The sequence below is a fragment of the Uloborus diversus genome, chromosome 5 (assembly GCF_026930045.1).
Source record: "Uloborus diversus isolate 005 chromosome 5, Udiv.v.3.1, whole genome shotgun sequence".
Classification (NCBI taxonomy): domain Eukaryota; kingdom Metazoa; phylum Arthropoda; class Arachnida; order Araneae; family Uloboridae; genus Uloborus; species Uloborus diversus.
The window spans coordinates 55,643,788-55,671,093 of record NC_072735.1 but is presented as its reverse complement, the minus strand read 5'-3'; the positions used below and the strand labels follow the sequence as shown (position 1 = coordinate 55,671,093).

The window sequence follows — 27,306 nt, the reverse complement described above, 5'->3', positions numbered from 1 at the left end:
CTGCACTTTAGTACTGTCAGTACTCAGCGGAGGCAAGCTCGGCCACGGAGACCTCCAAAAAGAACGGTTAACCATAGTAATGCTACAGTGATGGCTCTAGCAAATGAAATTAGAATCCAGTTTTATTTACGGTACTTTTTAAGTATTCGTTTAGAGTGGAACAAAAAGTTATAAAATGCTCCTTGAACTTTTTATGGCTTTACGGTGGCGATTTTTCTTCTCCGTTGTATTCTCACTCCGATTGTTTTCGTAGGAATTATCTTAACCAATGTGGCAACTTATCTAATATCATCAATCTCAAAAATGACGTGTTTGGGTGTTTAATAAATGAATTTTTATTGAAAATTAAAATCAGTGCCGTTGTCGATATGTCCTGACTGCATTTAGTTGAAAATATTTTGATTCTTTCCCGTATTTTGTATGTTTTGCGTTTGCAATGGGCCTTTGTAAATGCTCCAAGAAAAAAGTGACAAATCAATTTTGTTTCGAACACCGTGTCAATGTTTGTGAACATTGTATGGTTTCAAACCATTCCAAAGTAAGTGAATATTTTCTATTGTAGTACTCAAACGTTGTTTTTGAATGCCAGAAACAAAAAACTATTTTTCAAAGGAAAAAAAAGTTTTTTTTTCTTTTCGTTTATTAGTTTTCTAACTGGTTTTGTATCTTTTACCGAATACCTATTCGTCTCTAAGCTCTTTTTAATTGATAAATGTCGCCCCAAAACACATGCTTGCATTTCTAGTTGATAATTGTGCTGTTTTCGCATTATTTTTTAGTTATTTAATTATCGGACATGAACTAAGTTTATGGTTAATTCTTAGGATAAGTACATTTTTTAATTCTGGGAACCTTGTTTTGCTGTCTTCAAGTGCGGTAAATCAAAACCCATCCGTCTAAAATTAAATAAAGGTGGTGTCAAATCTGAAACCACTTATAACCAAATCCATGTAAAATGACGTTCTACTGTACTGTATTGAATCAAGTTTTAGAAATAATTGAATTGCTTTTTGTAATTTTGGCATTCATTTTGTTTTGGGCAGTTCTCAAAAGGTGGGAGCAAACACAGACCTCAACTTTGAAGCTTCAACACCAAATAACTTTCATTTTAATTAACTCAAAACTTTTTGAGTTAAACTATAATACTGTATAGAGACAAGAATTGACATAAATTATGGAAAAATTGCTCTTCAAATGCCTTTAAAAAAATATTTTCTTTGCTAAAAGGCACAATTTTGGACATACCAAAACGTTAACTGAGCAAATGTACCATTAAAAAAAAATTTTTTTAAATTATTTCCATACGTTTCAAAAAAAAAATTAAAGGTATGAATCTTACACTGAATAATTTTTTGTTAATATTTTACACAAATAACAAAAGTAAAAACAGATTATTTACTTTGTAAACGATTTTAGAAAAAAGTAAGTTTGAAATTTGATGTATGTCCAAAAGTTTCGATCTTTACAATGCTATTATTTGAGAACTAAGTATATGATGCTTTCGTTTTAAAGGCATTTATCGATCCTGAGGATCAATTTTTAATTGTTTAAAAGTGTTTTCATAAGCTTTTATGCAGTATCTTAGAAGAAAGTAATTTTTCTTAAACATATATGTGAGATGTCCAAATGGCGTTGCGATCTTGACGCCGATAATTCTGTCCGTTTATTCATAATTTTTGATCATCTACTGTCTTCTAACCTCAATAAAAAAGGTTATTATAATGTTATCTTCTTTAATCCATTGGTATTTTGCATAATTAATACGATACACATTGAACAATACATAAATTACAGTAGAAACACGGCTGGTTATGATCGAACGAAAGCCATTTTGCGCTAAAATTGCCAAGCAAACTCCGTTGGCGACAACACAGTGTACGATAAGCTAAAGGTTACCAGAGGGGAAATCCAGTTTGACAAATGCAGTTTTTTGCCAGCTGCACCAGTTTTGGCAACTTTATCACTTGCGCTAGCAATTTTTTTCCCCCCGCTTTTATTATTTTAGAATTTTATTTTTCTCTTTCTTTTGGAAACATAATTTAACGATCTCCAAATAGAAATACGAATTTTTTTTTTCAGTAATTATTTTTAGACATCGTTTTAATTTTTATGACATTAACAAAAATATTCATTTATAAAACTGATGTCACTTTTTACATTTGTATTATTTTTAATTTGAAGCTTTTTTTTACCTTTCATCAACTTTTTCAAAATCATTCCAAAACTTTATTATATGTAAAGAGCAGTATGTATAGCCATTCAAGTACTTCATTAATATCCTCTTTATCATAAAATTGCAAAATTCAAAAAGTAGTAAATAAAATTTTCATTGGAAAAGTTAAAAATCAGATTAACAATTGTCAAAAATGGTGAAACTTACATTAAGATGATGTCCAAAATCCGTTACCTACAGGACAACAATGTCCAAAATCTGTTACCTACAGACTGCTGATTTAATTTGCTAATTTACAATTTTTACAAATACTTGCTGTCTTTTCATGTGCATATATTGTGTTCTAGGTATGCATACTATAGAATAAAAGCAAAATTGATGTCAAATTTAAAAATTTTTGAAATTGCTCAAAGTTAACTTTTTTGTTCCCACCTTTTGAGAACTGCCCTTTTATAGTATGTTTAAGCAACATTAAGCTTTGTTCAAATGCTTTCAGTTCTGGATCTACAACTTCTCCCCTCAAGGCCCAGAATGTGTTTCTAAGAAATGTTGTAGTAATTACTAAATTTTTTTTCTTCAGTGTGTTGTACAGTCATATCTTCAGTGGTTGCAAGACAGTGACTATGATCCTAATTGCCATTTATGTAAAACAGAACTTGCTGAAGGAGACTGTATCCGACTAACATGCTATCGTAAGTATTTACTTATTCGTCACTTTTTTATCTTCTTAATTTTTTGTTATAATTTCAACCAGGGTTGTTTGGTTTAAACCAAGTGGTTTTTTTTCTTTAAAAAATCATTATTTTTGAAAAACTTGTTTTCTCCCAAACGTTTTCATAAATTTTACATGGTATTGCAAAGAGTAAAATCTAATTGATGCAAAGTAACCAGCAAAAGCTTTATAGATAAACTAGTGGTACCCGCACGGCTTTGCCCGTAATAGAAAAATTAAAAGGTCTTTTGGTTTGCCTGTACATTTACGAATAATGTACGGTGAATTTTCTCGCCAATTGGGTTGTACCCTTGTTGTGGATCCACATTATGATAATTTCGTAATTTACTCGTCCATCTTATGATATTTTTGTTCTTAAAATTGGAATAGAAAAAGAACCACATCAAATTTTCGAAAAATTGCTTCGAGGTGCACACCTTCATGCTACAAACTTGACTTTGTGCCAAATTTCATGAAAATCGGCCGAACGATGTAGACGCTATGCGCGTCACAGAAATCCAGACATCCTACAGACATCCAGACATCCTCCGGACTGAGAGACTTTCAGCTTTATTATTAGTAAAGATTACAGATTTAATAAATTTAGCAACTTATATTTTATAAGTAATGCAAGTTTGCTGAAATGCTTTTTCTTTTCTTTTTTTAAATCAATGCACCTTTCTTTTAAAGTACATAAATATACAAATGAGACCAACTAAGTTTTTCTAAAATTACATGGAAAAATCCAAATAGCTCTTTTTTTATTTATTCAATTATAAATTTTTTTCAGTCGTTTGCTTTTCAAAATAGTCCACAAAGCATAGTTTAACCAAAATTTCATATACTGATTAATTTGCTTGATTGGTTAAGATTTATTGAGATAGATTATGTACTGTTGAAGCGATGCATAGTGTGTATAAATTTTAACGCTAGAATATTTAAATGACGAGAAAAAAAACTAAAGAAGTCCAAGAATATTTAGAGTAGGTATAGTGCCTAGAAAGAATAGTGTGTCGATTGAAGGATAAAAGGCGAGGTGAAATCTGAGGAAAATCCAGATGGTGCTGCCCTCGGGAAGCATGCTATGCTCTTCAATCAGACTCGTTTTAGATCAGTGATTGTATACTAATTTCGCAGTTTAAAAGCCCCATTTTTCGGATAGAACTTGTTTAAGTGCAAAAGACAAATTCTGCAATTAGTTCTATTTGTTATGCGGGTGTTCATTTATTTTTCAAAGCAACACAATATTACCTAATGCTAATTTCTCTTCAATGAAAATAGTAGACTATAAGCTTTTAATAACTGCACCATGGGCGGAATCAGGGAGGGGGCCATGGCCCCCTCTGAGAAAATTTCAAAAAAAATTAAAATCCCCTTTTTTTGAGAAAAAAATGCAAAAAAATTCCCTCATAATACATACAAAGTCTAACAATAAGGAAAACAATGAGAGGGGGGCCATGGTCACCCTGCAGGGTTGGCAAGTTTCTGCCAAGGTGGTAAAAACCACTGGTAGAAACCGGTTGAAACCAGCACGGCAAAAACCACTTTCTGCCACATTTGTGGCAGAAACTGGCAAAAACTCACAAAATGACAAAAAAATGAATTACTGACATGCAATAGAAAATGGGGGAAAAAATTATTAATTGTCAACCAAAGCACCATTTAATTACAATATTATCACAGTTCAAAATCAAATGTTACATTGTTTGGACCCTGCAGTTGCCTCTTAGAAAAGGTGGTTTCTAACATCTAAACAGTTTCTCAATTTAATATGTACAAATGAGAAACTTTAGAATATTCCTGCAACAGAAGAGCTAGCATGAAGGAACAAGCAATGTTTGAAACTTTATTGTATATATTTTTTAACTGGTCCACCATGTAGTAACTGGGGTAGTGGGAGAAATTCAACTGGAAAAAGAAGTTTTGAGAAATAGGGCATAGGTTAATATTGGGAAGTAAAATTTGACTTTCTTCTTGAAGCACATGATAATTTCAATCACAAGCAATTAAGATGAAGCATCTTTCTTCTTGAAGCATGTGATAATTGCGATCAGTGATATAAGTGAGCAAATTAAAATCAGAAATGCCTTTTAATTTTGTATGTCGCTCCTCTTTCCTGAGCACCTATATGATTTTTCGTCCTTTGTTAGATTAATCCAAACATTACAAGCAGCTGCAATTGAAAAATTCCCTTCTCGAACTAAATCAAGGCCATTAGCATAGGATTTTATTTTTTTTTTAATTATGAAATGAAGTTTAATTTTTTAGTTTACTTAAACAAATACCATTCAGCAATCACTTAAGTAATTAAAGATGCTTTTAAGTTTTTGCCAGTTTCTGCCGGTTTTTACCAGTTATAACCAGTTTCTGCCGGCAGAAAGCCGACCCTGTCACCCTGAGAAAGTTTAAAAAAATAGTTAAAAACCTTTTTTAGAGCTAAATATAAAAAAATCTTTTTATTCCTTGAAGTCTAACCAATAATATAAGAACAACGCCGACGAGCCATAAAACCACACTGAGGAAGTTTCTAGTTTTTTAAACCCTCTTTTCATGCTTAAATTTAAAAAAAAAACTTGATTGTAATTTATGTGAAATCTGACAAAAATGGAAACATTGGCAGAGGGAAAAGGCATGGACATTTGGACAACCCACGAAAATTTCAAAAATATCAAGTGTATACCAAATATTTGCGTTCATTTCGCATAATGTCTTGTTAGATGTGTTTACTTCCCTCATGGAAGAAAGAAAAGGGATACGTGTTAGTAAGTGTCCGATAAAAAGTTATACATTTAATAGAGGTGTAGACTGGTATTTTTCTTTGGTAGCCAGTGGCTACCAACACCAAAAACTTTGGTAGCCACTTCAAATTTTTGGTAGCCAAACATACACCCACACATATACATATGGTGCTTTTCTGTATATATATATATATATATATATATATATATATATATATATATATATATATATATATACAGAAAAGCACCGTTTATACATTTCTCTTTGGTACGTTTTTTGAATTGATCCCTGCAGAATCCAATACATTTTAATGCATACCTATTGTACGTTTTTCCCCTTATTACACTTTTTTCATACAGTCCCTTCAAAAACGTATAAACTCTGCTTCACTGTACATATATTTTATATATCTATGTATTAAAAATCTTAGCACAATAAAAATCAGTACCAGTGAAGATTGGTAAGTATTTTCCTTCTCTCATTGAATAAATCTGAGAAAGATTTGGATTGAAATAGGATGGAGGAACACATTAAGTTAAAAATCTAATATTTGTTTGACCTACTGGTTTCACTTTTCATAGAATCCCCCTTGCCAACATATTTGCAAATTTAAATTTGTAGGACCAAATTTTAAAATTCAAAACCACATAATAAAAACAAACTAGAAAAATATTTGTAGTTTGCGAACAAATGGTTATTTTAAAAGTCTGAATTAGAATTGAACTAATAATAAAGTAGCTATCCACTACTCTAGAAATCTGCCTCTCAACATACGACATTTAGTATCGTTTATAGAAATAATACATTTCAAATTCAACAGCAAAAAAAAAAAAAAATATGTTTAAATTTAATATTTTAGGATAAATTAAATTGATTAAAATAAAGCCTGTAAAAATAAATATATGAACAGGATTTATTACTTTTTAGTTATTAAAATATAACTTTCAATTATCAAAACTTCTGAAGTATTCAAAAATGCAAAAAGATTAGCAAAACTGGTGTGCAATGTCGGCACGTTTCCTGAAAATAATTGCATTTATTATTTATTAAAATAAAACTTAAAATAAGCTGACAACTTCCGACTGCCAAAAAAATTAAAATATGTTGGTACAAGATGCAAAAGGAAATCTAAAGCACATGATGCAATTATCCTCAAAGTGCGATTCCAAAGTTAGCATGGCTCCAAAAATAAATTCTTTTATTAAAATGGAACATGAAACAAGCTAATCTAAGGTAGCACACATCAAAATAACTTTTGCTTATCAAAAATATGAAGACAATTGTACAAGATGCAAAAAGATTGAAAATTCAACCACGAGGTGCAGCTCCCCGCGAAGTGCGGTTACAAAGGAAGCATGGCTTCAAAAATAAATTCTTTTATAAAAATATAACATAAAACAACTAATATAAGGTTGCATTTGTCTAAATAACTTTTGTCTGTCAAAAATATTAAGATATGAATAAGATGCAAAAGGATTTAAAACTCAACCACGTGGTTATAGTTATACGCGAAGTACGATTACAAAGAAAGCACCATTCCAAAAATAAATCAAGTCTTTAAAATAAACATAAAAATAAGCTAATTTAAGGCAGCCTGTGCCAAAATAACTTCCGATTATCAAAAATATTAAAATCTGTACAAGATCCAAAGGGATTGAAAACTCAACCACGAAGAGCAATTCCCCGCAAAGTACGATTACAAAGGAAGCGTGGCTTCAAAAATTAATTCTTTTATTAAAATGGAACATAGACCAAGCTAATCTAAGGTAGTATACGTCAAAATAACTTTCATTTGTCAAAAATATTAAGAAATGAACAAGATGCAAAGCTATTGAAAACTCAACCACGAGGTGCAGTTCCCCACGAAGTACGATTACAAAGGAAGCATGGATCCAAAAATAAATCCATTCATTAAAATCAAACACAAAATAAGCTAATTAAATTTAGCCTGCGCAAAATAACTTCCGATTTTAAAAAATATTTTTAATACTTACAAGATGTAAAAGGATTGAAATCTAAATCACGAAGTGCAATTTTTCGCACGCAGTACGATTTTAAATTTAATATGGCTTCCTAAATAAAAAGTCATGAAAATTAAACATTAAATAAGCTAATTTAACGCTGCATCTGTCAAAATATTTTCAGATTGAAAAAAAATTATATTATATTAAAATATTCGCAAAAGATGTAAAAGGAACAAGGGAAGCAGATTTTCGCGAAGCAAGTCTTGAAAAGTTTTATGACACCCGGTGTAAGTCGGCCACTTTAAAGTAATTTGGTACTTCTAAAAATTGATTTTTAAATCGATAAGCGTATTATACAGCAGAAAAATAATGTATTTGGTGCCATGTTTAGTTTGTTACACACGTTACAGTAATCTTTCCAAAAAAAAAATTCTATAATAATGAAAAATGAACTGACTTGATGCTGGTTGTCTTCGTTTTGAAGAACTGAAATAAAGTCTTGGAAGATGTATCCAATTTTATTCTCTTTGAGCTACCTCTACTCGTCATTTTCAACCTTTTAAAAAGTTATCAGAATTAGCTACGCCGCCGTATTTACGTTTCCCCTCCTCAGGCACTGCAGATGACCTTGATTGGGTTCAGGGATCATGTCTGCTGGACCGCGGGGAGGTTTCAGTTTTCACCCCACCCCCACCTTCCCGAACAATGCTCTAAGCCCCGAACGCAGTGTAGGTGTAGCAAACGGGAAGTGGTCAACGAATCAGCGAGGAGAGGGGCAACATTTCAACTTTTCTTGAAGGTCAGTAAGTGACCTCGCATCTAGACGAGTGACTACCACAGCATGAAAAACTGGATCCGAAAGCACAGTGCAATCGATAACTTCAACTTGGGGGGATTTTTTTTCCCCTTTGGTCATCCGGTGGCGATCGGCGCTGAAATCTTTGGTAGCCATTGAAAATTTTTGGTCGCCAATTGGCGAGTGGCGACCGCTAATCTGCACCTCTAACATTTAATGATCACGCATTAAGTTAAAATTAGATTTAAGTTTTAACCAGACTTTATGCAGTGCTATGTACTTATTCTTCAATCCCTTTTTAAAATGGTACCCTCCAAACCACTCCTCTTGTTACTATTAACAAAGATCGTCTATGAACCACCTTTTAAAAAATAACTTGCAAAAGTTTCCAGTGGAGGGTCATACACGTCTCAGTTTCGCCAACATCGTTCAAGATCGGCCTAAATTTTGTTTTAAGCGCTTGAGTTTCAAATTGTTTCTGAGAGGAAAACTCCTCCTTTCCTAACATCATTGAAAGTCTTCAAGAATTACTTTTTTGGTGCTTCGATTTCGAAAAATTGCTGGTCCTCTAAAAGTTACTTATGAATCATAGATTGCCTACATTTGCAATTTAAAGAGTTCAATTTTTAAAAAAATTTGCGACTGGACCTCAGCATGTCTTCAACCCCTAACCTTACCTAAGATAGTCTGGAATGCGTTTTTAAGTCTATAAATCATTAAAATTTCCTGGGATGGGTCTTTTAATCTCTCACAGCCCCTTAACATCACCAAAAATCGTCTCAAACAGACTTTTTAAAGCTACAATTTCGGGGTGTGCGCCAAACCTCTTCATCATTCATTACCAAAGATAAGAAACTTTAAGACTGCAAATTAGAAAAATTTCTTGGTATGAACCCTCGAATTTCTCCTCCACGTATCATCACGAAAAGATCGTATTAAACTGTGTTTTGTCTCTACAATGGCAAAAAAAATCCGCCGGAGAAACCCTGAACCTCCCACTTCTTAGCATTATTGGAGATAATGTTTGCGTTTTTAAGGTTTCGATTTCGAAAAATGGGCACGTGAGGATCGCATTTGAAGACAGTTTAAAATATTTTTCTAAGCTTACAAATTGTAAAAATTTCGTTAGATGGACCCTCAAATCTCTCCTCCCTCTAACATCATCAAAGGTAGTTTAAAACTGTATTCGTAGAGCTACTATTTCGAAAAATAGCAAGGGGAGCGCCACCGAACCTCTGCTCCCCTAATATTACCAAAGGTCGTCTAAAATGCGTTTTTTAAGACTACAAATTCAAAAAATTTCCAGGGAGAAAAACCCCCAAGCACCCTTTACTTAAGAGTTAATATTATACTTACAATTGGTTCATATCGGCTTCCTCTTAAATCAGCAGTCCTATACAATCGCCTCAAAACACAGCACTGACTACTGGAATGTCACTTTGAGGCGACGATATATGCACACGTTTGTTAAGAAAATAATTGGGAAGGTTACAGCCTTTATTTTAAACTTGAGTCGCCTAGTGAAAATTCCTTTAAAAATGCTCTAGTTAAAGATGGGCCATACTGGTATTTGTAAAATTCAAAAATTTTTCAAAGCATCGTATTTTTCCAAATGGCCCCCTCCGAGAATTCTGTCTGGATCCGCCCCTGAACTGCACGTCTCTTATTTCGAAGTAAAACTGTTTCTAAATTCTTGAAGCTAATTAAAATAATCGGGGCTTCGCAGTCTGAGTCGAAGAGTTGGAGTCGCTGCAAAACATACCGACTCCGACCTACTTTTTCTTTAATTTTGAAGGACTTTCCTTACATTAAAAAAAAAGGAAAAAAAAAAGATTACTTGCTTTTAGAGACGTACCGAGTAGCACTTTGGCCGAGTACCGAGTACTCGGCCTTTCACTACTCGGCCGAGTTACCAAGTACCAATTATGTTTTAAGAAGAACCATCGACACACATGTGATGAATTTTGAACTTATTGGAATAGTAGTATAGACCTCCTTGTCCATATAATGGTTTTTAAAACTAAATTCCTGCTGAAATTTAATCATGCATTATATAAACAATTTTGATTGTGTCTAAAATAGTACAAAAAAATTATTTTTAAAATTAAAAATAAATAAAAGGTATGATTAATCAAGTTTTAATTAAAACAAATTACAGTAAAATCCCTCTAATGCGGACACTAACAGGACAATTTTTTTTGTCCGCAATAGAGAGGTGTCCGTAGGACAGGGGTTTAAGAATGTTATTTGCTTTGGAACTGGGGAATTAAAAATTGTCTGCATAAGAGGAGTGTCTGCCTTTGAGGGGTGTACCTTAGGAGGGTTTTCACTGTATACCAATCAATTATAGTTCTAGTCTGCCAAATATAAATAATTTTTAAAAGCAGATAAAACAAATGTGCAGGAACAATGCAGACACGTGTTTCTGCCCCCCCCCCCCCCCCCCCCCATTACAAGGAACGTCTTTTTCAGTGCATAACATGTGAGCTAAAGAATGAAAAGACATTCGACAAAAAAATCCGATTGTTGTCTTTAAATCCACAAGCTCCCATTTTGTGCATTGAAAAAAGGATTCCTTGTAACACCAAAACATGTGTCTGCAGTATTCCTGCACTGTACTTTTAACGTTGTTTTATTTCCTTTTATTTTTTAAGCAAAGATATTTTTATATTTTTATAACTAATTTTTGGTTGTAGCAAAAATCCATTTTTAATATAAAATTCCATATTTTCTATACTTACCTTTTTTGCTTTTTTTTTTTTTATTTTTGCAAACTTCATTATTCTCAAAATTTATATTTGACTTATAAATTTTAATTGTAAATGATTGCAGAATATAATGCTTGCTCTTTTTTTTTTATAAATTTTAGTATCTGTCTTGGACAATATTCAATTTTTTGCAGCTACTCAGTATTGGCCGAGTATCTGATCAGAATTTGGCCGAGTACCGAGTACTCGGCAAATTGGCCGAGTACCGAGTAGTTACCGAGTACTCGGTACGTCTCTACTTGCTTTGATCACATATATAACTGCATACTAATTTGCAAAGAACTGAAATTTACAACCATCTGGCTTGATTATTTGTTGAACTTTTTGTAATAGTTATCAACGTCAAACTGCAGGTTAGCTTATTTTTATAACTTTTGTAAATTTGCTGCATTTCTTTTATTTTTCTGAGCCCTCTGTGACAACAAATATTTACGTTTCTTTTTACAAAAAATAAAACTTAATTTTTCACTCAATACAAAACCTTGACACTTACAGTATCTTAAAGATGAACCATCTATAAATTTTTCAGTTGGTTTCATTACAGACAAAAATTTAAATTCCTCTGATATTCCCATCCCATTGCACACAATAATAGCTTCAACGTCAATAAAAAGCTTTCTGATATCCGATACTGATTTAATAAGAGGATAATCTACTTTAACACCTTTGACTAAAATAGTAGAATTGATTTGTAAATTTTCTCCTACTTCAAAAATGATCTTTCAATCGCAAATATTATTTTCTACATAATTTTCATTATATACAAAAACTACATTATTTGAAGATTTTTTAATTTTTACACAAAATCGATATTTGTTAAGTAAATTAATATGAACAATTTCATTTGTAATAGATTTATAAGTGGTTATTTCAGTTTCATCTGCGGAAAGTTTACTTAAGTTTTTCTTCATCTGCTGGAGCTCTAAAAAGCGAAACTTTTTCTTTGCATGTTCTGTACTCACTTTTGTGACTATCCTGGTACGAAACAAGATGAATCTTTACTTCTCCTAATGTTCAGCTTTGATGCCTCCACTAAAAGCCTTAAAGCTGTTTTATCCAATATTCACGAAATATGGTAAAAAAGATAAACGCGGAACTAAATTGTAACAAATTCCAACGTCTACTAATGTAAACACTGCGAAATTTACTGTGCTCCCTAACCACACTGCTCTCTATCCATTTTCCTAAAATTTGTCTTCAAGAATTGCGGGGGAAAAAGCGCCAGTTGGTACACTACTCTTTCTAGGCACCCCTAAAGCAGAATACTTGACGATGTTCTGCAACGTAAAATCATTTGACCAAAATTATTCTGCAAGTACTGCAAGCGTTGTATATACAAGCAACCAACGTGACCTTTTTCACAAATCAGGAGCCCTAAATCAAAATTATTTTATACAGGATTCTTTTTTTTTTTTTTTTTTTCAGTTTTTAAAACTTTACTGTTGCTAATATGCATTTCTGTGGAACTTAAACGGATTAAGATTCTCCAAAAATACTTTATATGCTTTCTAAAATGCATAAGAAGAGCAAAGATACAAAATTTTATAAAAATCCCAACCTAGGTGTCAAACCACGTTTTTTTGGTTAATTTTACATGGCATGAAAGAGCAATTAAAATAATGTTAATAAAGAAATAAATTACTAAAATAATAAATAAAATGAGTCGAGTTAGGGTATCAAATAATACAACGCTTCAAAACTTTCTAAATCATTAAAATATTTTCAGGAAGCAAAAGGATTGAAATCTGAAAGAAGACACGCAATTTTCGGCAATGGACATGTTTCAATGTTGGCATGCTTCCAAAACATATGCTTATGGAGGGAATTGCAGTGGATAAAGTTCGATTGGGAAAAATACGGAAAAGGGGAACCAAAAAGGCTAGAAAAATCAGAATCTAATCAGATTTTGAATATGAAATTTCTGCAGAAACTACCGATTTTCTACACATATCTTCCAACTCAAGATAGAATTTTGCATAAATTCTGCAGATTCTGAACATTTTGAACAGTTGGGTACCAAACTTTTAATGATCGTCAAAATACTTCCAAAGTTATTATTAAAATAGTAGGAACTCTTTGCATTGGGGACCATTCAGGAGTGCCCACAAGGGGGGGGGGGGGATTATGCCGCACATTGCGCCCAAACCTCTTAAGCCAAGAGTTTTCCACCTCCAGCTCAGTTACTCCTATTCTAGGCTGATGAGTGCTAATAAACCCAAAATTGCAGTCCTCAGCTGGAATTGACTGAGCTGGCGGTATATTTCATGCATTTCTGCCTTAGCCCTGGCATAGGACAGTAACTTACTGAATATACCTGCCTTGCCTGCATTATTCAAGTTGAACCGAACCATTGCTTCGGTCGCTCGTCTGGTCAGTGCTAATTCTACATTAGCTACCAGTTTGTTTTGCACTCTTGGCTTCCTTAAGAGGTTTTCCACCTCCAGCTCAGTTACACATATGCTGGACTGATGAGTACTAATAAGTGCGAAACTGCAGTCCTCGGCTGGAATTGACTGGCCTAGCGTTGTATTTCAAGATAAATCAAGATAAATAATGTCTACAATGGAAAACATGATGATTTTTTTAAAATCTTCTTGTCCTGTTCCTATAATTGTTGTCACTGATATACAGTCGAACCTGTCTATCTCGAATTTCACGGGAAGGAAAAAAATTGTGATAAAAAAGAGGTTTCGAGATACGGGGGAGATTTTGAGAAACGTATTGAAATTTGGAATCTGATGATGAAAATTTAAATTTTATACCAAAGACAATACATGAAAAAGATGAAAATTCTTCCGTATTAGTTTTATTAGGTATTTTTTCTACTATTTTATTCTAAGTACTTTATTGCAAGTTTAAGGAATCATTTTGACAGTAATGAAATTTTAAGCATACCTTTTTCAAGCAAAATAGTCTTTTATTGTTTTTCGGTGCCTGATTTTTTTTAGATTGAACTATCCTCGTGAGGTTGGCAATGGCTGAAATTCCATCTTGGATTATACATACTAAACTTGGCGGAAATTTCATTTTTCTTCATTAATGCATTGCCATCCAAAAATTCTAGAATTTTCACTTTTTTATCATTTGAAAAAATCTTTAGCTTTCTTTTCATGCCTATCATCTCAGTTTTCTAAGCAATCACAACTTCAAGCAAGAGAGTGACCACAGAACAGTACTTAAACCTAAGTAAACCAGATAACAGAGTGAAATGGCTTTTGTTTTAATTTGAATGACCTTTAACCATGAACTTGAAAAAACCACTCCATATGTCAAATTTGTCAACCCCAGCCCTCTCCTCAGTGTCCCATTCTCTGCCCTCTGCTCTGCTTCCAAGAAAGCGCTTGAAATGACCATCCTTTCATTAGTCTTCCTGGGGAAAAAAACCATACCTGGACGCATTTCTCCTTTTTCCCCACTGCCCTCTGCCCTTGTGGACAATGCTACTGTTTCTGTATTTAAGGAAAGTTGTTTGTTGTTTTGAAGATTCCTGGGGTTCGAATTCGAAAATGTCAGCACTGCTGAAATTTAAGATGTAGAGGTATTCAGGAATTTTTTTGTTCGAGATAAATAGGGAAAATACATTGAATTTTGGCTGAAAATGCAGGGAAATTTTAAAAAAATCGAAATAGACAGGTTTTTCAGATAAGCAGGTTTTAGATAGAGAGGTTCGACTGTATTAGGTAAATAAACTTGGTGATTTGTAACTTTTTCAAAAATCTTTAAACAAAATATGCATTGATCTTTTGCTTTTTAAAGTTCTGTAATGTAAATCAGACTTGTGATTTGTTTGTAGGCACTGCTAAATACTTTCCATGGTTAAGAATGCGTAATTTTAACTTCACTTTTATTTTTTATTTTTTTGTAGATAGCTATGATTATGAGCAAATCAATTTACAGGAATTTATTCTTTGTTATTTGTAGTTAATAATGTCTAAACTATCACAACTCTTAATTATTTAATTAATTGCAAAGAAATTAGGTACAAATTTGAATATTAAGCATTCCTGAACAATTAATTGATATAATCTTCATGATTTTCCTAAAATAAAATTGTTTTTCTTACAAATAGTGTTTAAAACAAATAAACCCGGTTTTCCAAAAAAAAAAAAAACTGGTTTAAACCATAAGAACCGTTTTTTTTTACCAACCCTGATTTGAACAGCACTTAAGATAATTTTATAATTTATCATTATATTTCTGGTGGTTACCTGCAGCACTTTCTGTGTGATTCATTAATTTCCATAAGTTCAGAATTTAAGCTATATAAAACCAAAGAAAATTGGTGATATTGAACAAGATTTTCATGGAACCAATAAATATTTAAATTAATATTCCTAATATGAAATCCGATGTGGAAAAGTCATCTTTCTAAAATTGGTTCAAGCAAACTAGGGTTAAAAATTAAACATTTATATGCTGACTCTTAAGTCAAAATTCTGATACTGTATTTGTGTTCTTTTTATAACTTTCAATTATTTTTTGGTGTTGCAACTTCAGATCTCGGAAACCAACAAAAAATCGCATTTCCTTACATTTGAACATGCCATTCTCTTCATTTATCAAACTTTTATAGGTTTAAAAAAGTCTACAAATTTATGCATTTAAGGAAAATTACTTTGAATTTAATAAGCGTATAAGTAGTGTAATAATTTTGTTTTATAAAGTTTGTGCATTCTTTGATATATAGATTGTATTGTGAATGAAAATTTTCTACTAAACTAATATTTTCAATGCCTAAATAGGGCAGGCAATTGTGGTTATTTGTTAACAGTTATACATTCATTGTACTTTTAATTAATTTTCTTATTTTGATGTATGTAAATTTTTGATCATTTAACTATTGAAGAATTTTTTTTTAGATGTGTTTCACTGGGAATGTATAAATAAGTATGCTAATAGCTTACCTTCACAAACACCATCATCTGGCTATGCATGTCCTATTTGCAACGTTTGCATATTTCCCCAGCCAAATGCTGTGTCTCCTGTTACAGATGCTTTGAAAAATGCTCTTCTTAGAGTTAACTGGGCCAAGATTGGATTAGACCATCCTACTGTAAGTAGAATAAGTATGCAATGCTATAATTATAGTTAAGTTTTAGTATTGTACTACATCTTATATAAAAAATTAATTTGTTCAAAAATTAAAAAAATAAAAAATATATTGTCATAGACATATTTCTTGTGCCATTTAACTATTCAATTGATTTTGTTCCTAATGCTTCTTTTCACCTAAGGGTCAATCTATTTGAAATCACCCAAAAAGAATAAAATTTGTTGTTCAACGTTTTTAATTTTGCTAATTTTTTACCAGTTATATCTCACAACTGAGTTTAAAAGTGTTAAAAGAAAATTTTTTAGGCTCATACTTTTTTTTTTTTAACGCACCATTTCAAGGTTGTTTAGTAGCCGTTTTTGAACCAAAAACAAGTTTTATCTAAATGCATCTAACTAATTTTACAGCTATCAAGACCAAGCAAAATCCTACATCATCAGAATGATGCCCTAGATATGATTTGCTTGCAAAATATTATTTGAATGGTGAGAAAAGTGAAGAAAAAAATTAACAACTACAAACTAAAAATTAGCATAAAATACAAGTTTTAGTGCTACAAAATTAGTAAAAGGAGGAGAGTCTCAGCTCTATTTTTTTTTCTTGTGTAGATACAATAGAGGACTATTTGTTGTAGAAATTTTAAGCTTGAGAACTTTTCCTTTTTATTTTGCAAAATGTTTCAAAAATAGCAAAAATCGCATTTTGGCAAAGTTTAAAGTCAAATATCTCAAAAGGGAGTGAGTGAAAAATTAGGAAATTGATATAGGTAACACCTATTTTTATGACATTAAAATATGATTAGCATTTTGATGACTGAGACTCACCTGGTACTAGAGTTATAGGGCATTAAAGTTGGCCAAATATTGCATTTTCGCAAAGTTTAAAGTGAAATATTTCAAGAGAGACTGAGTGAAAAAATACAGGTAGCACTTTTTTATAATATGAACCTGTAATTACAATTTGGTGACTGAGATTCAACTGATATCAGAGTTACAGTGCATCAAAGTTGGCCAAATATTGCATTACACATATACTAAGTTAAAAATTGAATTCATAGAAAAGCTCCACTTTCCAAACATTTAATAGCAACAAGAGTTCCTCTTCTTTAATAAATTAAATTCATGCAATAGAAATATTCACAAAAAATAAGCAAATGAATAAATGAAATAAGATGGACAAGCATTGTAAAGAATATATCTCTACATACGAGGATTGATCCAAACGTTAGGTTCCCATAAATTTTACAAATATACAGCATTGTCTATTCTCATTGAAATTTACATCGTTGGAAAGAAAAAACGTTCCTCTATTTTTGTACATAATTGCCATCTTTCTCTGTACATTATTGTCGGCAACGCCCTAACTTCTGTATCTAGTGTCACATAATTCCACCGCCAACCCGTTGAGGTAGCGTCAGTGCAATCAGGAACGGAGTGGTTTGTTGACTTTCATGTCCCACTATCCTTGCAATTCGGAACTCAAGTCTAGTGATTACCACTTGTTTCCTACTCGTAAGTTTAAGGAACACTTAGATTGGCAACGTTTCTGGAGCGACAACAAAGTAAAAAAAGGGTGAAACGCTTCCTCAGCTGGTTGGCGGTGAAATTCTGTGATTCTAGAGTTCTTTACAATGCTTGTCCATCTTATTTCATTTATTCATTTGTTTATTTTTTGTGCATATTTCTATTGCATGAATTTAATTTATTAAAGAAGAGGAACTCTTGTTGCTGTTAAATGTTTGGAAAGTGAAGCTTTTCTATGAATTAATTTTTAACTTTGTGAATGTGTAATACACATTGTGTGTGTGTTTGACCAACTTTGATGCACTGTAACTCTGATACCAGTTGAATGTCAGTCACCAAATTGTAATCATAGGTTCATATCATAAAAAGGTGCTACTTGTATTAATTTCATTATTTTTCACTAGGTCCCTTTTGAAATATTTCACTTTAAACTTTGCTAAAATGTAATATTTGGCCAACTTTAATGCCCTTTAACTCTAGTACCAGTTGAGTCTCAGTCATCAAATTATCATATTTTCATATCATGAAAAGGTGTTACCTGTATCAATTTCATAATATTTCACTCAGTCTCTTTTGAGATATTTGTCTTTAAACTTTGACAAAATGCGAATTTTGCCATTTTTGAAAAATTTTGCAAAACAAAAGGACAAAGTTCTCCAGCTTAAAATTTCTACAAGTAGTGCTATATTATATCTACACAAGAAAAAAAATATAGATGAAACTCTCCTCCTTTTTCTAATTTTGCAGTACTAAAACTCGTATTTTAAGCTAATTTTCAGTTTGTTGTCAATTTTTTTTATCCACCTTTCTCACCATTCAAATAATATTTTATAAGCAAATCATATCTAGGGTATCATTCTGATGATGTAGGGTTTTGTTTTGTCTTGATAGCTGTAAAATTAACCGAGTTAGATGCATTTACATGATACTTGTTTTTTGGTTCAAAAACGGCTACGAAGCAAACTTAAAATAGTGCGTTAAAAAAAGTACGAGACTAAAAAGATGTTCTTGCAAATTTTTTGAACTCGCTTAGTAGTGAGAAATAACTGGTAAAAAATTAAGAAAATAAAAAATGTCGAGCAACATGGCCTGGGCGATTTCTTCTGGATTGACCCCTAACAGTCCATGATTTTTATGTTACTTGAATGATACAGTTGCCTTTCAATAACAAGAAGATGATGGTTAAACCATATTTTATAGTAATTGTCATTAATTTTGCATGCTATGACAAATAATTTTTCCACATTGTATTAGACTGCAATTCCTTTATTTTCTTTTTAATTACTGTAGATCTTTAGTAAGTGAACAGATCATTACTAATTCTTTTTTATATGTGAAATAGTGTACATAATACATGCATATAAAAGCATTGAGTGAAGTAGAAATATTTATATTTTAGTAAAGAAGTAAAATTTTTATATTTATACTTCTCTTTTCAGACTGAAAATAGTGTAGCCAAAGAAAATCCATCTTCAAATAATGTCCAGCTTACTCCAGTAAGAGCTAAAAGTGCATTAGAGTTTAATAGTGAGAATAAAAACCTTCCTGTCAACAGTACTGCTGTTCCAAGTCGTTCAGAATTAAATAGTCCTAGACCAGAACCATATGGAGCTTCTTATCCAAGTATTATGCCTTTATTTCCATTGTTTTCTACATATTCTCTTAATTAAATCTTTGTTTATTTTTTTATGCTTTTTTCAATGATCCAGTATAAGTATTCTTGTTTGAAAGTGATTTTGAAGCTTTAAAAAAAATGTAATGAAAAACAAAAAAAAAGTTTCATATTTGGGCATAACCTTTTTGCATGACTAGGCTCTTTAAGCTACTTACCACCAAATACAAGTTCAGATTGTCATTCAATTCTGCCTTTTAATTTGATGTAGTGTGCACTTATGCTAGTATTTCAAGGGGCAGTTCCAAAACAATGGCACGGAACTACAACTACCCCAGTACATAACATATACATTGTGCCGTTAAGAAGCATCTCATTGCCATGAATATTTGTCATTAAGGATTCCGTTTGTCAGAGTTGGTTCGAGAAAATTTTTATGCACATTCTACATTAGTGTGAAATCTTGGGCATTGTAAGACACTCCTGTTAGACTTTTGCTGTAGATCTCTTTTCATAGAGATAACTGGCTGAGAGTTAGTACAGTTTACAACTAAGTATCTAGGTGCAGTGCTGAGCTAATATGCTAGGATTTTTATGTTTACGTAAGTGCTGGATACTGTGTAAGTTTAATTTGAAATATGGTGCATAAAAAAAGCATTAAAAAAATTAAATCTTATTTATTTGCTTTTTTGTTATACAAACTGAAAGGTAACCCCTTGACTCTGCCTACGTGTGATGTATTTCGTGGTATACGCCCAAAATGTCGCGGCCGAAATGTCGCGGGACAAAATATCGCGGCCAAAATGTCGCCGGTCCAAAATGTCGCCAGTCCAAAATGTCGCCAGACCAAAATGTCACCGGTCCAAAATGTCGCCGGTCAAAAATATCGCCAGCCCAAAATGCCGCCAGCCAGAAATGTCGCCGGTCAAAAATATCGCCAGCCCAAAATGCCGCCAGCCAGAAATGTCGCCGGGCCAAAATGTCGCCGGTCCAAAATGTCACCGGTCCGAAAGTTCGCCAGCCCAAAATTCCTCGTTCAAGTGATACGAAAAATTTAAATGTACGTCGATTGTTTTCAGCATAAAAGTTGCGAAAGAATGCTAATTGCCTTTCAAAGTAAGTTCCTTGAAAATTTAAAAAATTGTCTTCTGTCTTAATTCGTAAATGTCAGACATATTCTAGAAAATCAATAGTATACAGGAAAACATACGTTTTTCTGCATATTATTGCATACGTAAACATACGTGAGGATGGTGCAACGGAATTCTCTTTCTTATTTAATATGACTGCTATATTTCAAGACAAAATGCAAGGATTCAGACAAAAAAATTGCTATGGAAGTAAAACTAAACGGAAACAGGAACTATTATTTCTGTTTTAAAATGATTTTTTTTATTATTTGCGCGAGTCATAGTTAGCGTACTTAAGTAATCATTAAATTTAAATATTTCCCTTAGATCGTCTCAAGATCGGGCAAAAGAGAAAGAGGGCGATTGATCAAGATATCAAAAAATAAATAAATAAATTAGTCAAATTTGCCTCTTTTTCTGTAAAATTTTTATTACCGGGGATATTAAAAACTGAATTAGCATTCGTTAACAATTTTTGCAGTAATAATTAGCTACTCGAAAGACCGATTCCTTTCAAGAACAATTTATTCATTTAATTATTACTAGAAAGTCGCCCGTCAAGGTATGACGGGTGAAATTTTGCTTCTACATTTGAACGAAGCCACTGCCTGTTTGGTGATATTTTGATAGTTGAAATGGTTAACCTAACTCCAGTAGATTAACCCTAAACTCCAGTAACATGGTAGCGTTCATTGTTGACCATTTTTTCGTTTCTTCATTCCCCTGAAATGACACAGTCTTACCAATAAAACTGTTAAGTTGCCGGACCGAGTTCAACCTTTCCCTGAATGTTAAACATTACGAAAACATAATATCAAATTATCATGCCGTGGCGCGGGTTTCATTGTTGAAACATGCGGGTTACTCTATCATTGGTTATTATTTATATGATTATTATCATCATTAATATATTGTTCTTTTTGAAATACCAAACCATATATAGAGCTGGAATAATAACCTTTTTTAAGCTCATTTTAATATGAAGTCTTAATTCTTTTTCACGTTTATTTCGATTTCATTGTTGGCTGGTGATCGAAAAAATCATTACGAATTCAAATTTGCATCTCTTCCCATTTTCGAGTCGTATTTGTTAATAAATAAAGCATTTGTAATTGATTTCAGCATATATGCAAAGCTTTTAAAGGAATTTTCAATTGTGGGGCAGAAGCATCGAATGTTGGGTACCCTTTGTTTTTGTCATTTACAACAAACGTGATAAAGAAAAAACAATAATAATGTACGTGAAATGAAAATATAGAAACCCGATATTAAGATCATTTAAGTTTGAAACCTTAAACAAAGTTTTAGCAGTAAGTATTATTTTTTCAAAATTCAGACAACAACCCTTTAAAATCCCTGGTAGAACAAGAACAATTTTATAGAAAAAGGCTGCACGCTCAAAGTCAGATTCGAACTAAGTTTGGAGTAAACGCATCGGAGTCGGAGTCGAAAGTCAAAGGTTTGAAATTCCAAGAGTTAGAGTTGGTCATTTTCCTTCAAAGGGCACAGGTGTGCCAGTGCTAGCGCAGCTCACTGTAAAAAAAAATCCGAAACGTTACTGATTATTTCCGTGGAATATTTCAAGATTTCTCAGGTTTTTATCCACTTCCTGAGAAAATCAAGTATATTTGTCAAACGGTTTCCTGAATTGTAACAAGTTGCACAAGTGCAAACCACTCACTGTTGTGAAAAATACTTAAAGCTACCAGTTTAAAGGTTAACTGAGCGTATTTAATAATTTTATCGGCTTTAGTTCAATTACAGCCCGTCCAGATTGACAGAGCTCCCAGTAAGAGCGAATAAGTATCTAGATTCAGTAGCTTTGCAAGAACTGCTTTCGAGTTAGATTCGTGGTACTTGCCTGCAATTCTGTCTTAGCTTTGGTCATGTTTTCAATAATGCTTTAGGCACTCTTTTGGAAAGCAGGAAGGTGTCAAGCTATTATATTAAACTTACTAAAGTTTTCTCTAAAGGTTCCAAAGACACGAATGGCTTTGATCGGGGAAATTACTGAACTCTTCAGAAAGATGCCAGAATATTTTCAGGAAGGTTACTGAGTTTTAGCGAAAAACATGCCTGTTATTTGCAAGATATGTTACTTGCAGATGTTGGACACATTAGTAGCTCATTCTTTTCCAGCAGCGCGTCTGAATTGTTTTTACAGTGTTGGAAAAGGTCAAAGGTGTCAATCTGATTTTGGGGTGAAGGAGCTGGAATCGATTGCTCCAAAATTCCTAGGGAAAGAATCAGCCATTTTCCCTCCGACCCTGTAGCACTGATATATAAAATAGTCCTCTCTCTCTCTTTCAGCCCCCCCCCCTCTCTCTCTTGGGTGATATATTTAAATTTAGTTTATTTTTCATCGTTTATTTAATTACACTTACTCACGCAAACGATAACGAAAATCAACTTAGAACGGAAGCAATGCCTCTTTTTGTTTAGTTTCACTTGCATACCACCTTTTTTATGAATCCTTGCATTACTTCTTGAGATATAGCAGTTGCATAAAGCGAGGAAAATTATTCTGTTCGCCATCCTTTTGGGATGATTGAAGCCAAAAATAAATAAGCAACTCGCCATTTAAGATATACCTGTAGACCAAATTTTGTCTGAATCCTTTTATCATTTCTTGAGATATATCAGTCACAAATAATAAAAAAGAAAGGGAAAAAACATTCGATGGCTCCTCCCTCTGGTGTTATTGGCTACGACATCTGTCCACCTGCTGCATCCTAACATTTTATTTGATTCCGGGCATCATTCTTGAGAAATGTCAGTCACGCATATTGATGAAAACGTTCAGTTGCTCCACTATCTTGAACGAATTGGCGCAAAAAACCACTCAGCCCTAAAGCATGGATACTCGCGGGCATCGTTCGAATTCTTACTACCGGGTTTTAGGTAGAATGGCAGCAAAAAATCGGAAAAAAACACACGTACTATTCTTAAAGAAAAGTTCAAAACAATGCAGCAAACGTCTGAACTGATCGCCGTCAGAACTTTTTACAGTTGGTAGACAGCGAGTCACAAAAAATAAGGTAACGTAAAAAATGAAAAGTGCGTTTGCTTGTATTCTATATTTATTTGCTGAAAAACAGCCAACAGTTACGAAAACAAAACGGCAGAAAGTTTTTAGAATTTATCAAGAAACTTATTTCTCTCAGTTCCATTTTTAAAGGAGACATTCATTTAAGGCAGTTACCATTTATTCGCAAATTTGATGTTTAACAGCATTGTTGTACATTTACATTTTTCTTACACACTGAATGAGCGAACCGGCGATCTCCTAGACTGGCGACATTTTGAACCAGTGACATTTTGGACTGGCGACATTTTGCCTCCACGACATTTTGGACTGCCGGGGGTTTTTTGGCCGGCGACATTTTGACCCGACAACATTTTGGACTGGCGACATTTTGGACTGGCGACATTTTGGCCTGGCGACATTTTGGACCGGCAACATTTTGAGCAAGTGGCATTTTGGACCGGCGACATTTTGGCCTGGAGACATTTTTGGCAAGCGACATTTTGGACCGGCGACATTTTGGACTGGCGACATTTTGGCAGCGACATTTTGTCCCGCGACATTTCGGTGGCGACATTTTGACCCCAAACCGTATTTCGTACTATGTGCATAGCGTAACAACAGCCAGGTATGCTCTGTATGATGTGGTTATTGTAGTGCCATTGTATGGAAAAGAGAATCATATCGTTGCAAGGGCAATAAGACATTGTTATGTCTTGTTGGAGAGATACAATACTTTTGTCCACATTATTTTGAGCTTTGTATTTGTTCGTCTCCGTGAATTTTCTTTGCTTTTCTGCAAAGCCTGGTAGCAAAAAACTGTCCACTTCTTTCACGACGCTTTCAAGGAGTTAAGGTTAACAATTATTCAAACTGTTAATTTTAAAAATATCGAAAAAACTATCTCAAATTTTACTGTGCCAAAAAGCATTTATAATTTGATGTAAAACAAGTTTCAATTTTGAATGCATATGACTCAAATCAAATTTAATATTTAGGGGGGGGGGGGGCACTCTATGAATAAAGTAAAAAAATAAGAGAAAACATACAAATTGATTAGTGTTAGATGAAAATGCCAGATATGCATGGTGTTTTTTGTGATAATGAAGTTTTAAAACTTTCAGCTTAGTTTGATTTCCCCATTTCTTTTAAAAATTCTTGCAGGTTCTTATACAAGCCCTCGTAAGTTGTATGATGCAACAGAACATGGACATTTCAGGCCTACAATGGTTGACCACGATGAAGATAAATATAAAAGACGTTCTGCCCTTGAATTATTAAGCAGATGGTTCAGGTAATGCTCTTTTGGCAAAAATTCTGTACCTCAAAGTCAGACCAATGTAAGCGACCTTATCACTACTTTGCAGGAGAGCTTAAAAATATTTGTCTGATGCATGTGAATGCTGGGAATGGCACTCTTATAAGATTGATAAATAATTATGAAGTTTTTTTTTTTTTTTTTGAATGCTGGTGTGTATTGATGCCGAGTAGAATTTTACATACCATGCTGTAATAACATGAAAATCACCATTTTTGGTTATGTTAGTCTGGCTTGACGTACAGAATTTTCATATTAGTTTGGCTTTATTTTTTCCTCTTCCCATTATATCTTTGTCTTATTGAAATTATTTATATATTTTTCTGAAAAAAAAAAATTAGTTGAAAAAGTTGTATAGATTTTAAATAATTTACTGCAACTAATTCTTAAAAAATTTTTAATAGTTCACTTTTTTGTTGACTTATTTCTGCCTTACCCATATTATTGAACTTATCAAAAAATATTTTGTCCTGATTTTTAGCTTTTTGTCTTGATGTTCTTGATTTATTAAAAGTACAGGCATCCCTCGTATAACACAGTACTTCTACAACACTGTTTCAATAATACACAGTATCAAATTTGCGATTATCATAACACAGTTTTGATAAAACACGAATTTTAAGAGAGAAAATTTCATTTTTGTTTAATACTGTTAGAAAATGTATGATACTAACTCTAATAAATTTTCACTTTGTTTTTATGAAACTTTTGCAAAAAAATTCTGTCTTTGGCTCAAAAGTTTGGTTTTCCCGTATAATACTAATTACTTTATTTTTCTCATCAGTGTTCTAAAAACAAAAAGATGAAAATTATTTTGTTTCCAATGCATTGTAAGAAAATAACATGAGGATTAAACATAAGCTTAATTTGGCAAACAACAGATAAAAATGGAGTCAAAACAAAATATAAAATAAAATCAATAGAAAAATTCATATTTATTTTATTTTATATTTTGTTTCGTTGTTGTTGCTCAGACGAACTTTATATATATATATGTATATATATATATATATATATATATATATATATATATATATATATATATATATATATATATATATATATATATATATATATATATATATATATATATATTTTATTTATTTTTTTTTTCTGAAGGAATGCATTTTGCTTTTAGTAAAGAAAGTTGATGAAGGTTTTTCTTGTTGTGCGTAATGGTTTTAATTTGAGGTATGTAAAATGATTAAGTTGTATCGTTCATAACAACTCTTAATTTTAGATCAGTGGGCTGTTACATGTTCTGGTTGCCAGTTTTCGCTTGTATATTCTATTGAGTTGAAAATTCAGCTATTTTTGAAATTGCACCTGAAGTCTTGGTTTCGATATAACATAGTACACATTCTTTGATTTACATTATTTCATAGTCTCGTATCACACGAAAAACTGTTTTGATATAAAAGGAAACATATTGACATGATTTATGATATCTACATGATTAATTAGTTTCAAAAATAGGTTAAAAAAACTATTTGTAAAAATAGTCTTGTACAACATGGTTTCGATACTACACGGAACGAATTAACTGTGAGCACTGAACGAATTATTCTAGGGAAACCTGTACTTGTTTTATTTTTTCTCAAATAGAGCAAGCATATTAGTGCCAATTCTTCATCAAAAATAAACTTCTTTACTCAGAAGGCAATACATTCTCTCAAAATTGGTTCCATGCAAGCACTAGTTTTTGATTTTTCCAAAATGCATATATGTGGTTCATAGAAGAAAACTAAATTTTCTGCTTTGCAATTGTTGTTCACTTAATAAAATTACTTGCTGCCTTTTACTGGTACTATCCAACCTCCTCCATTTTCTTCCCACGTTGCTAACGTCAAATCATAATGTATGAGTTTAGGTTTAACGTTGTGTGCTGTTTGGTTGATATAATTTTTTTTCTTTTAGGGTTAAAAGAAATAACAATTATTGAAGATATTTGTTTGTTATTTGAAGCAATTTGAATGTAATTTAGTTAGGATTTTCTAATTTAAGAAGAAAAATATTTGTATTTTAATAATTGTATACCCATTCCATTAACTTCCAGTGAATGATTTTTATATGTTCCTTTTGTATCATTTTGTAGATCCAGAACATTTCAACCGAAGCAGCAGCACCACAAAAGAGATGCCTTCAGAGAGAAAAGAGTCATGTTTAAAAAGATGACAATTATTTTAGGTTTGTTCCTAATTGGTCTGATTACATTGTGCATTTTTCTTCTAAAGTATGGACGGGCCAGTGCTGATTCTGATCCGCTTCTTGATCCTCGTTTCAATCCAAACATTCGGGTAGAAGATGTTGAAGAAATTCACTCCGTTGGAAATCTTGAACCAAAACTAATCGATAAAAGCAGCTTAAATGGAAAAGTGAATGACTTATTACCTGCTTAGTAATAAGCAGCTATAGATCTAGAACTAAATGTATATTTGCTTGAACTGTGTTGTACATTCTTGCACTTTTTATTGAAAACTAATTTTTGTGAAA

General features: G+C 32.5%; 1 protein-coding gene across 1 annotated transcript; it reads left to right on the top strand.

Annotated features, from left to right (window-relative positions):
* Window positions 1–298: 298 nt before the first annotated feature.
* On the top strand, window positions 299–27,306 carry LOC129223400 (zinc finger protein-like 1 homolog). Its single transcript, XM_054857995.1, has 6 exons — window positions 299–538; window positions 2,754–2,865; window positions 16,012–16,205; window positions 19,168–19,351; window positions 24,660–24,789; window positions 26,909–27,306. The coding sequence occupies exons 1-6, from the start codon at window positions 437–439 to the stop codon at window positions 27,210–27,212; spliced, it is 1,026 nt and encodes a 341-aa protein (XP_054713970.1). The 5' UTR covers window positions 299–436; the 3' UTR covers window positions 27,213–27,306.